Here is a 17,990-nt window from a genome sequence, read left to right as displayed (position 1 = left end):
TAGGGCACTTGTTTTGATAATTAATAGATAATTTAGACTCAGCTCTCATGATGATGGAGATATAAGATTAACATTTTCGTAAAAACTCTCGTTGAATTATTTGAAGAACGGGAATGAGGTCAGTTGATTCGAGTAGAAACTATTCAGCTCTACTTAGCTCAGAAATTATTAAGTTCTGTTATTGTTGAAATAGCTAACTTCAATTAGTAGAATAAGTGAGAGTCTTTTAACTAGTCTAAAAAGTTTTACAAATAGGTAAAAGAGAAAAATTCAAACAATTCAGTACAGGTAGGAATATTATGATACTAATTCTCGATTTTTTAGATAATGTTGCACAATATTTAATTGTCCTTATCCATTTTCATTGCAAACATCAATCATCATTGAATTTGATGGATTTGATCCATCTATGCATCAATATTCCTTCCCATGTTTTTCTTTGTGGGAAAACGCAGACTGCGTCATTAACAACGTCATAACAATTGATGGTCTTTTTTGCGAAGGTGCCTTATATTTATGGCGGGTGGGGCGGCTAAAATTTAAGATATTCAGGGGAGAATATCATGAACCACTAAAGATTCAGGAATCATAGTAAACTGAGCTGAAGCCTGATATTGTTTTGACTAAATACGAGTAATACAGCCTGCAAGCTCTCATAAGTACTTTTTGAAATTGTTTCACTCCCAAACAAGTTTCCCAAGCCACGAGAATGAAACAGAAATCGATATTATCCGATGATTTATATTTCCTCATGAGACCGATACTTCATAGCGGATAAGACAGTATGATAAAGATAGGAGAGGAGCTGCAGATTGGGAAGCGATACTTTATAAATTGAGCTAAGATCATAGTAGGAATGAGTTTGAAAGTCATCAAACTTTCTTCCTATGGACATAATTCTCCCAATCACTCCAAGATTGATCGGATTTTTGATCAAAATGAAAAGGAAGAAATGAGAGATCGCATTTTCATTACAGTCTGATGAAATTTGTTAAGATTATTTTATCCATTTGCAGTGGATTTCAAGACTCACGATTCTTAGTTGGAAAGCTTCAGCTCTACCACTGAGTTCCATCTCTGGCATAATTCTTTCATATTCTTATTTTATTGGGAAGATTAATTGAATTACGCTTACAGAACTATGTTTCATGACAATATGTTTTAAATTATTGAGAATTTTCAGAATTATCATTTCTTATGATTTGGTAAAGAAAATTATATGGACGTAACCTAAATGATATTTGGAATAGTATATTTTCTGAGACGAAATTAAGAAATAGAAGAAATTTTGGACAATGACCTGTTTTTTGTGGATAGTGTATGTTTTTGTTCTACAGACTAAATGAATAAATAGATAAATATGATTAACAACCTGAAAATAGATATTCAAACACATTAAACGATCATCTACTGCTAATACTAGAAAAAACCACACCTATTAACTTCATGAAATAAAATAATTTTACTTACCTATAATTGTGGCTGGCGAAACAGTGTCCATTGTAGGAGCATCTGAGAGCACTGCATGTTGAATTGGCACCTACCAATCCATTGCGCACTTGGTAAGTAATGTTAAAACCATAGACGTCGAGTAGATTATCAAGGGCTCGTATATGATTACCCTCCAGTTGATTCAGTTCAAAGTATACAGCCAAGAACTGTGAATCGGTCTTCAGCCAGTTGACGGTTAGCACGTTGTTTTCACTCACATTATGAACGGGGCTTTCGCCGAATTTCTCTCCAAGCGCAAAAGTGTTATCCGGGTCGTAGTATGGCAAGCCGGTGAACCGGAGACCAGTTGTCACATAGAGCTGGGTCAGATGAACGGTCAATGTGGCGTTGGGCAGGTGCGAACTGGCATCGATGACCCATTTACACTTAATTGGAACCTTGAATTTTCCGGGAAAGTTCGGAGTCTGAATAAAGCCCTGTGATTGGTTCAGAACTCCGCCACAAGGACTGTTAGCGACACTGTTAGCCTTCACCTTCGACAAAATAATGTAAACTAAAACAAAACTCGTGCACAGGATACGCATAAAATATCTGTCTGCCTCATTGACCGCGTTAAACATACCGCTGAAACTATCAGTGAAGTTGCTTGTTTTCAAATCACTGCATGACTAGAAACTGAGCTACTCTATCCTAAATAGAAGCATGTAACCATAATATTCCTAGTTCATGAATATTTTACAATGTCTTACTACATATCATCGATTGGCAAATCCGTTTCAAGCTATCCCCCAACACAGTAATCCCCATCAATGTGCGCTCAGCATCTGAAAAATAGAAGACATCGAATCAATGGCCTGGAAATAATGAGTTTTTGGAATAAACTATCACGGGTTCAAAATACGTTTGGGGAGACTGAGATCGATTTCTAACTGATGATGTTACATAAATATACATGGGCATCGGGGATACTGGATATAGGATTGAGTTTCGAATCTTCAATATCTACTATTTATCCACTTCCAAACTTAACTTATATGGCGGCCTATAATTTTGCATGCATTTTATTGATCAATTATTACTCTTGAAAGATGTTAAACCATCGATTCTAATCTACGATTCACTCATATCCGAATTTGAATTATATATAACATATAAGAAAATATTTCTGGCTTGCAAAAATATTCTTATTCCAGGTCTTATCTAGGAAGTAATTGGTTTTGTCGCAATCGATGAGAATTTATTATTAAGAATAGGATAAAGATATCATACAGTTCTCGAGAGGAGCATTAGGAGAGCAAAACAAGTTAACAGAGGTTAAAAATAAGGATTTGTTTGTTTATAAAATTGCTAGTACAGTATATTTTTATGAAGGACTCAGTTGCAAAATAATATTAGATTGACGTTTCAATTATTAATCTTGAGAACTATGAAGCGAAAAACGTATATATTTCAATCGTAAGATTCAGATTCTCATGTCGATACATAAAGAGATTATATCAGTGACACAATGGTACGGTTTTTAATATTGGTCAAATAATTCTACTCATTTGGAATGATTTCTAATCGATGAAACAATATTTCATTTTGTGCATTGTAGCATTAATCATTCTCTGAAATTGTTCTCGGGGAATAAAATAGAAGTTGATCACTAAGCAACAAGATCTGCTAAGTACCATCAACCTTCAAGTTGAATTTAAAACGTAGCTGACTTTTATCTTATTGGCAATAAGAAGCTCGAAGAGGGGTGGGTGGCTTAAGGGATAAAAACTTCAAATCAAATTAAAAATCAACAGTTTCCACTTCAGGAGAAGGAAGGAAACGAAAGGTATCTGCTGAATTCAAGACGGTAAAACGAATTTGCTTTCAAGAACAAACGAACCGGGCTCAAATGTCACAAGAAGCAAGACAAAAAGAAGACTAATTTCAGACAGTCAAAGAAAGTAACAAAAAAAGAATATAATAGAGATGCTTGAGGGAGTATTGGAAAGATAGTAGGTACTTATATAATGCATCTCTTTCTCTAGACAGAACATTTCTCCACTGAAGTAGCAAAATACTGTCAGCAGCAAGAAAGTTATGCTCCCCATTTTTATATTTTTTTCTCATTCTCCGGTTCAAAGTTATTCTGAAGTGAATTGTCTGTTCGCCATTTCAACATGGCCACACTGTAGCCTATTCACCAAGAAATACGAACTCAAAAAAGTCATTTCTAGCACTACTGGAGAAAATGTCATCATTGCAGAAGAGAATAAAGTATCAAAATGATCTCTCTCATGGCTTCGCATTATTCAACACTCTCCATCACCAAATGGTCTAGGAATTTTCACAGAGTTTTTCATCTTCCAAGTTGACGTCTAGCATATTTCTCACACATATATTATTTCTCCCAAAATTTCGGTGTTGCTCCCATCATGTTGGAATGAAAATCTACTTCAGTATCTCAAAATTGAGTGAATTAGTGAGTGCAGACGTCTAGTTCGATCAAACGGTAGTAGGTCTATTACATACAAACAATTTTTAGTTCCCACTTGTCTTGATGAGGAAAGTGAAGGTTTCATAGTTTGGAATCATTTTTGAATTCATTGAATTCACTTTTATATTTAATCTATTATACCGTGAACCAAATTCATATTGAATCCTCAATTCATTTTGGTGAAATTAGATGTTTTTGAAATGATAGTACTAACTGCAGATCTATATATTCTTAGAAGTCTTGAACGTAACAGAGTTTATAGTTAGTTTATAGTGTTGGATTGAAGCGTGTAAAATTGGTAGATACAGTTTCATGTAGACTAGACTTTTTTATAATTTGAAAAAGTTGTTCATCATCGCATAGCTTGTAATGTACTCTTGTATGTGTGTGGTTGACTCGTACTTTAATTTGAGTGAACTACTTACTCTTATTTGAATAGGTTTCTCATTTACTATTGGTTACTCCAACCTTGAATGAGAAAGTAACATGATTGTCTAATTCATATGGAAAATTATTCTTCAAAAGTCTCCTTCTTCGTGTAGTTGAACGTACCCATTCATTCCGGATCCAATCTTTGGAATGAAGATTCAACTGGAAGACGACAGAGAATCAACATTCCAGTATGATTGAAACAAAACATAACCTTCCCAATGTTTAATATATATGAGGCGCTCCATCACATATCATCCGTGAACAGTTCAACTGTTGAAATTTCGGAGTGCAATGATAATGAATTACTTTAAGTTGGAAATTCTGACAGACCTTGTAAGTGAGCAGGATATGTGAGGGAAATTTAAAGCAGATTCAAACTTCTGGCGCTTGTCATTTTAGCTGATAGCTCAAGAAAGTTGTGAACTCCTAATAAGTTATATGATGTGAAGCGACTCAATTTATAGCGCCTTGAGCACTCACTTTCTTCGTGAGGCCCGAGCTGCAGCTCTCACTCTGATGGTTTCACCCGATAACACCAACCCCTAGGGTGTTCCAGCTTATAAAAGCTTACAAAACTCATTCTACTGATGTTTTCTCTTGGTTCACTGGTGTCTTACGCATTCAGTAACTCATATCCTTCGACTGATAAGACTTCAATATCCTTGATTAGTCTCCATTATCCTCTCAGATATATTGATAATACACGCTAAATGGTTAACGTTGACAGTAAAAATTGTAGCGACTTTTGTCATTCTTATTCCTTCATTATTACATTGATAATTGATAATCTATAATCCTGTTGGAACTATGGGTGATTATAATAATGTGACTTGATATAGAAAATGTTATATAATTATGAAAATTTTATTATTCATCTACGAACTTTACCCAATCAATACAATAAACTTGTTTGGATTTCAAAAATTTTGTAATTTCTACTTCACCTAAGGAGTAAAGAAGAAACTGGAAAATACATTGGAACCTTATTAATATGATTTTTCAATATACTTGTTCTGGCTGATAAAATGAATATCATCAAAGGATGATAAATATTGAGTGCTCTGAATAAGGTTAATATTACTTGATTCAATAATTTTAAGTGCTGCTAAATATTTGTTGATATTAAAACAGCTCAAACTGTATATCACGAGATGAACTAGGATAAAATAAATTTTTACGATTTGTATGCTGACATAAAACACAAAATATATTCCCATAAAAAATATGTGCATAAAATATTCGATATATCTATAATTCACTTAAATAATCTATTTCAAAAATCTGAATAATTATCACAGGCTTTACTAATATTCACAATAGTGAGTTTCAAATCATAAATATATTATATTTAATACTGGTACCTAGACTTCCAATCAATACAAAATTCTGCAAATAAAAACCTGTTCGGTCTATAGGTTGATATACTATACTTGGTTCAATTAACAAATTTATAATTAATAAATCAATATTCAAACATGAGATCTCAGGGATTGTATGAATTCGGGCCGTGCGTGGAAGTAAGCTTCCTACATATATAAATAAATTTATAAAATGTTCTTATGAACTATGTGATATTATTCAACACGTGGTGACTTTTTATTTAATTCAAGTTAATTTGAATAGCGCTTTTTTATTAATTACCCCACTGAACGTAGAAAAAACGAGCTCGTTCGACTTATCACTCACTGAACTGAAGTTCTAGATGGTCTCGTGGATTGAATTAATTATTTCCAATAATTAATTAGGTAGGCTCCTTTTCGTCACTGCTGGGCTAACGCGTGATCCAGATTTTTATAAGTTTCTTTCGAATTAAAGCTATTTTTATGGGAATCTTTACAAATTACGAACTCTTTGACAGCACTGAGTTCACATATAATTGAACATTTAATACAAATACTTTACATTTAAAAAAGGGTTTGGCTTAATAGTTTTAAAATTTTTAAAAAGAGGAAGAAAGAACCCTAAACTCCATGTGCATCCTCTCGGTCGGGATCTTAAGCCAGAAGAAGGAGGTTTTTAGAAAAATTTGTCTCTTCCACGAATAATTCTGTAAGCTACTCTCTGATTGGCCTTCAATTTAATAGACTCAATACAATTGGTTGCCTTGGGAATCAGGGCTTCCTCGGCTTTATAATAGAAAAAATTAAATAAAAAGAATTTTTATACAAATGTATGGAGTGTTTATCTTAAATTGATTTCATAAATAAATCCTAACATGCGATGTTAATACATTTAGTTTTTATATGAGTTTTGTATACTCTTGATTTATCATGCTTTTTTAGGTTATAATAAATATTTATACAAAATAATGGGTGTTCGTATTTCTACACATCGACTTCCTTTAGTATACATAAATATCCTTTATGAGTAAATTTTATATAATTCAACCTGTCATATGGGTTGATCGAATAATCAGCTGATTCGCTCAGTATTGATTCTAATAATTATCGATTTATCCAAGATCGACTAATTCTTTTCAAAATGTAAACAAATAGCTCTAACCTCAATGTTCATGCATTTTATTTTTTTTATAATCCGCCAATAATAAGTAAGCCGCTTTATAATTTTTTGATCTTACCAATGGGTTCTCATAATTATTAAATCACAATTATACATGTTTTCTTATCATTGTTGATAATGCTATTACTCCTAATCGCTAATAGTACTTGATTTGAGTTGATTTATCCTTTGGGTAGGTCTAACCTTCTTTCCAATTTTATAGTTCTATTACATTTCATTGGTTCATTTTAAAATATTTGGTGGTATTAATTTACCATGTGACACAATAATTGAAAAATTATATTAATAAGGTTTCAATTATATCATATAAGGATCCAGAGAGCTTCAAGAACTGGCGTTGTAAGTTCTAAGGAATTTTGAAAGGGTATATTGGTGAATACTTGTATTCACGACGAGCGTTTTAAGAATCAACTAGAAATAACTATAGTTGGTCCTGATTATTCTCTAGTGGTACATGGTTACTGATAATCAGTCATCAAATATTCTTTTAATTTCCTTACTGGTATTCTTCAAGAACTTCATAGAAGCAGCGGTAAGAATTATCATCACTGGTCATTGAACCTTATGGTGATTACTTATATTTGGAATATTCGTGTATCTACCACTGAGCTAGAGCTGAGGTTTGAACCCAGTAATTTTGCGAGCCGGACGGCCTTAATTTTTTGTGAATTTATTCGCAAAAGAGGGAATTTAGAGACTGCTCTTATAAATACTAATATCATCGCTCTATCATGAGAGGTAACCCTCCAAGGGCACAGAGCACAATCTCACATAATATGGCACCCAACGTGGGGCAAAGGTTTACAATGTCACATAATATGGCACCACAAGCGTGAGGCGTGATGAAAAGCTTACCTACTCAATCTTACTATCAATGATTAATGAAATTATTGATAAAACTGAAAGCTGCAAGAAGTATAATCTGAAGTCAATTCGACAAGATATATCTGATGATCTATTGTAAGTTTCTGGCTAAAATAATTGAGTTGCTCTTCAAATTGAAATTTTTCAAGCTGCATAAATACAGACAAACTGTATCACACGAGTTTGATAACATAATTCTCATAATAGAGAAAAAATTGGATGGAAATTTCCATAAAAGTTATAGTAAAAATTTGATTTTGATCTTTGAATCTAGACATTGTATGCTGACCAGGGTTATAGGTTATTTGAGGCATTATAATACTGTTGTTATTCAGGAGGATAAGACCCTAATTAAAATTTTTAGAACTATATATGTGTAATTTGTAAGCCATACCTGTCTATTGATGTCCGTTTAGTAATATATGTACATGACACTTGAAACTTTTAACACCACACAATTTTATCCAGAATAGGCACTATCACTGAATCAATTTTAACATTCTTGAAATTTGGCAACACACTTGACTATTTACTCGAAGTAATCCATAATAACATCACCATGAACCAGTCGCCAGCTAACTCGCAAATTTCCTACTTCGGCGACCACCCCCAAAACTATGTAGCTACGACACCGGCAAATCAACAACCCCAGGACAATGCAGCGGAGACCCCACGAGAGAGAGAGGGAGGCAGCATATGCTCCATCAATTTCGACCCACAAAACTTGGCCCAATTGTCTTCTACGAAGATCGATAACGTCATCGATGCGAGTAATTCCGATGAGAGTCCAGCTGAGGGAGATGAGGGAGTGAGGGCGTCCAACCCGGTACCGGCGTCTTCGCAGATCGCTCCAAGCGTCGCCGAGGGAACGGAGAGTGCCGCCACCCAGTCGCCATCTGACGTGACCAGTCAACCGCCATCCGCCACCAACCTGGAAAAACACAATACAACATTAGACTCTTCAGTCGGTTACCTTACCAATCTTATAGCAAATGATTCTACAAACGAACTCAAACTCATACTCAGTCAAATATTAGCAAGCCAAGATAAAAGCACAGAAAGAATGGAAGCAAATACCAAAATCCTCCAAAAAGAGAACAAAATTGTCAATGAAAATATTACCAAGAATGTACATGAAAAATTAGATTTTTCAAGACTAAAATGAAAAATTTTCTAATTTCAAAGAGGAAGTGAAGAGTATGATAGATATTAAAATAGATATGCAATCTACTGTCATCAAAAAATTGGAAACCCATATAGATGATGTCACATGCCGATTGAACGAGCGGTTGGACAAGGTGCCCAGGGAAGTAGAAAAACAGGTGGATGTATTGGGTAAGGAGCTAGGCACTGCCATCATGGGAACTGTCATGAAAAAGGTGTTAGGAAATAAGGGCGAGATAGAGGCAAAAGTGGAGGAAAACAATAATAAAATAGCAGAAATAGTCAAGGAACAAAGTAACGTGCAGGCATGTATGGCAAATTTAGCGGAGGAGGGGGCAAAATCAAGTGAGAGATACGGCATGTTGGAGAATGCTATAGGCGGACAGCAGTTGAAGCTAACCGGATTGTATGATGAAGTGAATACACATAAGAAAATTATGAATGATAAATGGATCGCAAATGAAGAACGAGTCTCCAGAATAGAAACACGTATGGAAAATATCCCAGTCAGTCGAATGCAGTATACACCGAATGAAGTGGTAAACGGCACTCAGCTTTTTCAAAGTCTTGGAAAATTTGATAATTCCTACCGTCATATGCAACCCCGACCATTCATAGATCAAAAAAAAGCCATTCAGGAATTGATACCCACCTCTTGGTTAGTATGGCGTTTCCAACTGTCCAGTCTATTACTCAGCGAGCCACTGATGTTTTTCCAGAGCCGGATGCGAGATATCAATAGCCTGGAGGACTTCATCTCCCAATTCCTGCAGCAGTATTGGAGCAAACGTAAGCAGATGGACGCACTATCAGAGATTATATCATGCACATATGATAATAGAGGCACACAGTCTTATACTGAATTTGTGGCTAAGATGATGTGCAAAAATTCGCAACTAGACGAATCTTTGGCGGATGCATCACTAGCAAATATATTATCAAAAAAGCTTCCTTTCAATGTTCACATGACACTAGCAGTATCCTCGATTACCAGTTGTAAAGAATTAATGGAACATTTACACTGTATCCAATCCGTTACTTCTGAATCCAGTCAGGTAAACAATCGCACAGGAGACTCCAACCATTCTCTTCAACATAATAGCAATGGTTTCAGAAAAAATTATAATGGTGAGAATCAAATGTCAAATGCCGGAGTAAACACTTGATATCCAAAATACACAGAAAATACTAGCAGAGGTCAATCGTTTGAAAACAGTTCTAGAAATAAATCTCAATATTACAATAATAAACAACAGGATAGAGGAGCATATTATGATGGCAGAGATCGTTTAAATGGAAATAATTACAAGCGAGATGGAGGTCACAAAAGTCAAGGTGAGACACATCAAAACCATAACCGGACAAATACATCTTACACAGTAGCACATACAACAAAGTCAACCCAAAACCAACATGCAAATAACCCACCACCAAATCAAGAAATAAGTGCTTCTAAAACTACATGACTATATGACACCCCCGAAGTAAAGGATAATTATTCATCTGCCAAATTAAAGGAACCTACTAAACCTCTCCACATAGAAACCACTTTCCGGGACGATCAGCGTGAAACACTCTTGGAAAATCCCGACGGTACCAATGTGACAACAGACAGCCAGCTACAAACTTATATTGAATGCAAGTTGTATGGGACTAAACTACAAGCGCTGATTGACAGTGGTTCACAATGTTGTCTATTACAAGAGGACATGTTCTTGAACACCAAAGATAAGCATGCAATGGCTACGCTACCCCTCACTAATGTATACATTTCCGGTATTAATCCCGGCAGAAGAATAAGAGTAACCACTCAATGCCTCTTAGAAGTGGAAATAGAAGGAGTTATATTTGAATATACTTTCCTGGTGTTACCAGTCAAAGGTCCATCAATGATAATAGGCGCTGATTTCCTACAATATTTTCGAACCTGTTTGAATTTCCGTACGCTAAAATTCCATGCAAGCCCTGAAATCACCACCACCGAAATGATTACACCTCTCAGTTTAAAAAGACATCCTGGAGAAAATCGGATAGTACAATTTGCATACCACATGGAAGGTGTTCCTAGGACTTGGGGTATTCATGAAATGGAAGAAACCATGGAGCATTTTGAAGTGTTGAGTTTAACGAAGACAGATGACGGCGTGATTGATAAAGAGATTTCCTCTGAAGAAATGTTTGAAAAATAATTGGATAGGATAAACTGTTATGACGAATGGGATATAGATACGAAAAACAGTGTCGCGAAGGTTTTCATTGATAATAGAGATGTCTTCTCAGAACAACCAGGTCTAGCCAAAGATTTTGAATGCCGACTCAAAGTCAAACCTCATGAAGCCTATTACCGAAAATCTTACCCAATACCTTTTACATACCGCCCGGCAGCTATAGCAGAGATAGATAGAATGTTAGAATTGGGGATCATTGAACCATCAAGCTCTCAATATAGCTTACCAATTGTTTGTGTTGCTAAGAAAGACGGCACCGTGAGATTATGTCTTGATGCGCGAGCGCTTAACAGCATTCTGGAAGATGACCGTGAGAGCCCAGACCAGATAGAACAAGTACTTCAAACCTTTAGTGGGAAGAATGTATATTCTACAGTCGACCTAAGCGCAGGTTATTGGCAGATCCAGATAGCAGCAGAATCAAGAGATTATCTATCATTCTTATTCAACGGAAGAAATTACCGCTTCACTCATCTAGCTTTTGGACTGAGGAACGCCATGGCCATATATATTCGTTGCCTTCGTCAAGCCGTAGGAGAAGATGTCATGGATTTCTGTACACTCTACGTGGATGATGGAATTATTTCTTCAACAGATATTCAGGACCATTGTCAACACCTAGATATAGTATTTCGTCGCCTCATCAGATGTGGACTCAAATTGAAATTATCAAAATGGGAATTTTTTGCACAACAAGTCAAATATTTGGGACATATCATCACCCCGGACGGCATCTCCCAAGATAGCAGTAAATTAGAAGCCATCAGCAAATTCCCTTCACCAACCAACCGAAAGCAACTACAGAAATTCATTGGATTTCTTCAATTCTATAGACGTTTCAACAGCCGTATGTCACACTACACTGCCCAAATAAGTCACGTACTATCGACCAACAAAGCATGGAAGTGGACAGAAGCAGAAGAGAAGATATTTCGAGAATTAAAAGAAGCTTTCCTTGAAATAGTTGTATTAAGTCATCCCGATATGAGCCAGCCATTTTACATAAACGTAGACGCCTCAGATTACGCCATAGGAGCAGAAATATTTCAGAAAAGTGCCGAAGGAGACAAAGGAGTACTAGCTTTTTTCAGTAAAACACTAAATCCAGCACAAAGACGCTATTCGATTACAGAAAAAGAGTTATTAAGTATAGTAGAAGTCTGTAAAAAATACCGCACGCTACTGTTGGGAAATAAAATTTATATCAATACCGACCATAAAGCCCTCACATTTTTTAAAACAGCTAAATTAAACCACAACAGACTGTCAAGATGGTTTCTCGCTCTTCAAGAGTTTGACCTCGATCTCACACACTTACCAGGAAAACAAAATCAAACAGCCGATTTTCTATCCCGAGAACTAGATGCTACATACTGTAACGACACAAACCTGAAATGCTACGCAATGGAAATGGACGAAAGCATACCATATCCCGAAAATATCAAACCGAAAGTCCACAAGAATACACTTACACCCAGAAGGATTCAGGACGCGCAAAAAGAAGACCCCAAGCTATCCCAAATTCTAGAAGCATTGGAGGAAGGACCGTCTGAACCGCCCAACTACCTGCGACAGTACACACGATACCGTGGATTCCTATTTCACCGCACCACACCACAAGGTTATAACTGGAGAATCATAATACCTAAGGAAATAGCGGAAGAAGTGATTAAGGAAACACACGAGAGAATTGGCCACTTTGGAGTAAGAAAAACGATATGTACACTAAAAGAAGCCTGTTATCTGAAAGGTATGCACAAAAAGGTAGTCAAAGTGTTAAGAGCATGCGACTTATGTCAGAAAACAAAACATTTAAAATATCAAGTCAGGGGAGCAATGATACCTATATTGCCGACCGCCCCATTGGAGTTAGTATCAGCTGACATTTATGGTCCTCCACCCCTAGCACAACATGGAAAAAAATATATATTCTTATTAACATGCACATTCTCTAAATACACCATGTTCTTTCCCATCGGTAAGCTAACAGGAGAAGTCCTAGCAAATTGCATAGTGAATAAGTGGACTCTGCAAGTAGGAAAACCTAAGCGCATTCTATCAGATAATGCATCATACTCTTGTAGCAAACCATGGAAAAGAATACTTGACCTGGCTGATATAAAAATATCTCGAACTTCCACATATTCTCCTAGCTCGAACCCCGTGGAGCGCCGCATGGCAGAAATCTCACGATTCATGAGGGCGTTCTGCGCTGAAAAACATCAAAGTTGGGTTAGATATCTACCATTCCTAGAAGAATGTTTCAACAATTGTATCAATGAGAATACAGGGTATACACCAGTAGAGGTTATTTTTGGAGAAAGAAATAAAATGTTTATTGAAAAGTTAATAGATTTCCCACCGTCGAATGCTTTAACTCATCCTAACCTAGACATCTGTCACATTGTACAACAGAGATTAGAAAGGTCAGTGACCTCACGAAAACATTATCATGATAATAAGTCCAAGCAATTTAAATACAGTGTCGGAGATGAAATACTTTTAAAAAGCCATAGGTTATCCAATGCGCTGGAAAAAACTACCAGAAAATTCTTTCATATTTATACTGGACCATACAAAATTGCAGCCGTAACTGAACGTAATACAGTTCAGTTGTATGAAGAAAGCAAACCAAATTTAACTTGGTGGGAAAATATTTCTAATCTCACCGTATTATCGAGATAATAAGCGATAAGAAAGTAAACAATAATATTTGGATTCACTGAACCTACCTGTCAATAAATACGTACCCAAACGAAAGCCAAGCAACACACTTATTTAGCAGACGAATATTCACCTCGACCAGCATACCTGAAAATAAAGAAAGAACAAATTTAGAAACCATCTTTAACACCATTCTTACTAATGAAACAAGTGAATAAATAACTTCCAATTTAAAAGCCAGCTTACCGTTGTATATCGTAAAGAGGCATCAAAATGGCGACAGTTGAATAAATAGAAGCCACTCAAACATCCAAGGATCAGCTGTTCACTGCGAGAACCAGAATGATCAGTGCCTGTTAAGTTGTCTAAGTTGATACCCCGAATAAAAAAAACTCAAGTGTCATATAAATGTGAATTGTATGTAGAGATATTATAAAAATATTATATTATTATTATTTATATGTAAACTAATTGAGAAAATCACTAAAATTATCCGCCAAATGATCAAACTGCATAGTTACCACCAAAAGCATTAAGCCAAAGTTTCAATGTATCAGATGAATAAGAAGTTCTTGTTAATAAAACTTACCAAAGATTATCTTTTAAAAATATTCGTTATATGAAAGCAAAGCCCAAATTCTGCAAGAGAATGAAATGAAAATGTACAAGTCATTGTTCTATGTCGAGAGAGAAAAAATATTATATTCTGCAAGTCAGAGAATTACCAGTTAGTTAGGTTGGCAATGATTTTGCACCAACGTTCAAATGTGCTTCTGGCCTGAGGGCAGAGCGTGGATTAGAAAAAAGGTTTATATTGTGTATGGAGGAGGAGATAGTTTTATTTGTGTATTGTGTGTAGAAGGAGATTGGCCGATGTAAGGCATATGTATTTGAATTGAATTTATTTATTGTTGTATATGTTGTTGAATTGTTAGGAGGTAGAATTCTCAGTAGATTTATTAACAGACTTTGTAACATGTATGATTTCTGATCCAAAACCAACTGGATCATAAAATTTATATTATATTCTCGAATTGTCGTTTTAAATCAGAAATCAGAGGGCGTATTGTGTCACGTGGTAAATTAATACCACCAAATATTTTAAAATGAACCAATGAAATGTAATAGAACTATAAAATTGGAAAGAAGGTTAGACCTACCCAAAGGATAAATCAACTCAAATCAAGTACTATTAGCGATTAGGAGTAATAGCATTATCAACAATGATAAGAAAACATGTATAATTGTGATTTAATAATTATGAGAACCCATTGGTAAGATCAAAAAATTATAAAGCGGCTTACTTATTATTGGCGGATTATAAAAAAATAAAATGCATGAACATTGAGGTTAGAGTTATTTGTTTACATTTTGAAAAGAATTAGTCGATCTTGGATAAATCGATAATTATTAGAATCAATACTGAGCGAATCAGCTGATTATTCGATCAACCCATATGACAGGTTGAATTATATAAAATTTACTCATAAAGGATATATTATGTATACTAAAGGAAGTCGATGTGTAGAAATACGAACACCCATTATTTTTGTATAAATATTTATTATAACCTAAAAAAGCATGACAAATCAAGAGTATACAAAACTCATATAAAAACTAAATGTATTAACATCGCATGTTAGGATTTATTTATGAAATCAATTTAAGATAAACACTCCATACATTTGTATAAAAATTCTTTTTTATTTAATTTTTTCTATTATAAAGCCGAGGAAGCCCTGATTCCCAAGGCAACCAATTGTATTGAGTCTATTAAATTGAAGGCCAATCAGAGAGTAGCTTACAGAATTATTCGTGGAAGAGACAAATTTTTCTAAAAACCTCCTTCTTCTGGCTTAAGATCCCGACCCGAGAGGATGCACATGGAGTTTAGGGTTCTTTCTTCCTCTTTTTAAAAATTTTAAAACTATTAAGCCAAACCCTTTTTTAAATGTAAAGTATTTGTATTAAATGTTCAATTATATGTGAACTCAGTGCTGTCAAAGAGTTCGTAATTTGTAAAGATTCCCATAAAAATAGCTTTAATTCGAAAGAAACTTATAAAAATCTGGATCACGCGTTAGCCCAGCAGTGATGAAAAGGAGCCTACCTAATTAATTATTGGAAATAATTAATTCAATCCACGAGACCATCTAGAACTCCAGTTCAGTGAGTGATAAGTCGAACGAGCTCGTTTTTTCTACGTTCAGTGGGGTAATTAATAAAAAAGCGCTATTCAAATTAACTTGAATTAAATAAAAAGTCACCACGTGTTGAATAATATCACATAGTTCATAAGAACATTTTATAAATTTATTTAATATATGTAGGAAGCTTACTTCCACGCACGGCCCGAATTCATACAAATCCCTGAGATCTCATGTTTGAATATTGATTTATTAATTATAAATTTGTTAATTGAACCAAGTATAGTATATCAAACCTATAGACCGAACAGGTTTTTATTTGCAGAATTTTGTATTGATTGGAAGTCTAGGTACCAGTATTAAATATAATATATTTATGAATTTGAAACTCACTATTGTGAATATTAGTAAAGCCTGTGATAATTATTCAGATTTTTGAAATAGATTATTTAAGTGAATTATAGATATATCGAATATTTTATGCACATATTTTTTATGGGAATATATTTTGTGTTTTATGTCAGCATACAAATCGTAAAAATTTATTTTATCCTAGTTCATCTCGTGATATACAGTTTGAGCTGTTTTAATATCAACAAATATTTAGCAGCACTTAAAATTATTGAATCAAGTAATATTAACCTTATTCAGAGCACTCAATATTTATCATCCTTTGATGATATTCATTTTATCAGCCAGAACAAGTATATTGAAAAATTATATTAATAAGGTTCCAATTATATCATATAAGGATCCAGAGAGCTTCAAGAACTGGCGTTGTAAGTTCTAAGGAATTTTGAAAGGGTATATTGGTGAATACTTGTATTCACGACGAGCGTTTTAAGAATCAACTAGAAATAACTATAGTTGGTCCTGATTATTCTCTAGTGGTACATGGTTACTGATAATCAGTCATCAAATATTCTTTTAATTTCCTTACTGGTATTCTTCAAGAACTTCATAGAAGCAGCGGTAAGAATTATCAATCACTGGTCATTGAACCTTATGGTGATTACTTATATTTGGAATATTCGTGTATCTACCACTGAGCTAGAGCTGAGGTTTGAACCCAGTAATTTTGCGAGCCGGACGGCCTTAATTTTTTGTGAATTTATTCGCAAGAGAGGGAATTTAGAGACTGCTCTTATAAATACTAATATCATCGCTCTATCATGAGAGGTAACCCTCCAAGGGCACAGAGCACATCTCACAATATATATATATATATTATATATATATATATATATATATATATATATATATATATAAAATATAGGTCCCACCTATCCATGGAGATCAATAATGAACTTATATAATCTCAAATGTATTAACTAATCAGTTTTTTTCATTTTCAGAGATTTCCAAGTTGAAGTAGTAAGGTGGTAACCCTACTATTCCAATTTTCGAGAAATTTCAATGTCAATCAGCAATGAGTTTCAGTGACATATGAGGATTAAATCCAGTATCACATTACGTTTCTTTTGAACAGGCATCATGACTCTTGATTTATGGTTTTTGAGAAAAAGTAGATTTAATTATAAGAAATGAAGAAAGGGGAGAGCCTTTTGGGCATCCTCAAACCTTTGATCGTCATAATTATTGAGACCTTATGATAATTCCATTAATTCATTTATGAAGTAGGAGTAATTCATCCCCCTTACAAGTCCTTATTCATTAATTGAGGCTTCCACGTTCTTCGAGATAATTGCGTCCCATTTCAGATGATGTTTTCTCATTTATTTTGGTCACTGGTAGGTGACCAGTGATAAACAGCCCACTATAACCTACTTTATAGCTCTGTTAGGCTATTAAGAAAACGAATAGGGCTGGTTTACTGTTTTTGGCCAAACTCTGTTTTGTGCAGGAATGCGTTAATAACAACTATAATATTTCCTTAGTGACTTTTACATGTTAACCTTAAGCCCTAAGTAAATAATTCAAGTGGATCTATTGAGTCACATTATCTCTTGTAATATGGAGACAGTATACGTCTCGTAAGGTTTGTGCCCATGAGCTTCAATTGCAACTTTTGATCATGAGAAACTA

The 17,990-nt window shown here is 34.7% G+C and overlaps 1 protein-coding gene across 2 annotated transcripts in view; it reads right to left on the bottom strand.

Annotated features, from left to right (window-relative positions):
* The window catches only part of LOC111047221, a 161,844-nt gene that overhangs the window by 142,186 nt on the left and 1,668 nt on the right, over positions 1-17,990 (bottom strand). For both annotated transcript variants that reach the window (XR_005572291.1, XM_039436533.1), the window contains exon 2: positions 1,471-2,276. Coding sequence is in view for 1 of the 2 variants with exons in the window: in XM_039436533.1 (XP_039292467.1) it covers positions 1,471-2,072 (602 nt within the window). In the remaining variant the exon portion in view is untranslated. The remainder of the gene's footprint in view (positions 1-1,470; positions 2,277-17,990) is intronic.

Source organism: Nilaparvata lugens, chromosome 10 (assembly GCF_014356525.2).
Source record: "Nilaparvata lugens isolate BPH chromosome 10, ASM1435652v1, whole genome shotgun sequence".
NCBI lineage: Eukaryota > Metazoa > Arthropoda > Insecta > Hemiptera > Delphacidae > Nilaparvata > Nilaparvata lugens.
Note: the sequence above shows the minus strand (reverse complement) of the source record. Positions and strands in the feature narration are given on the sequence as shown.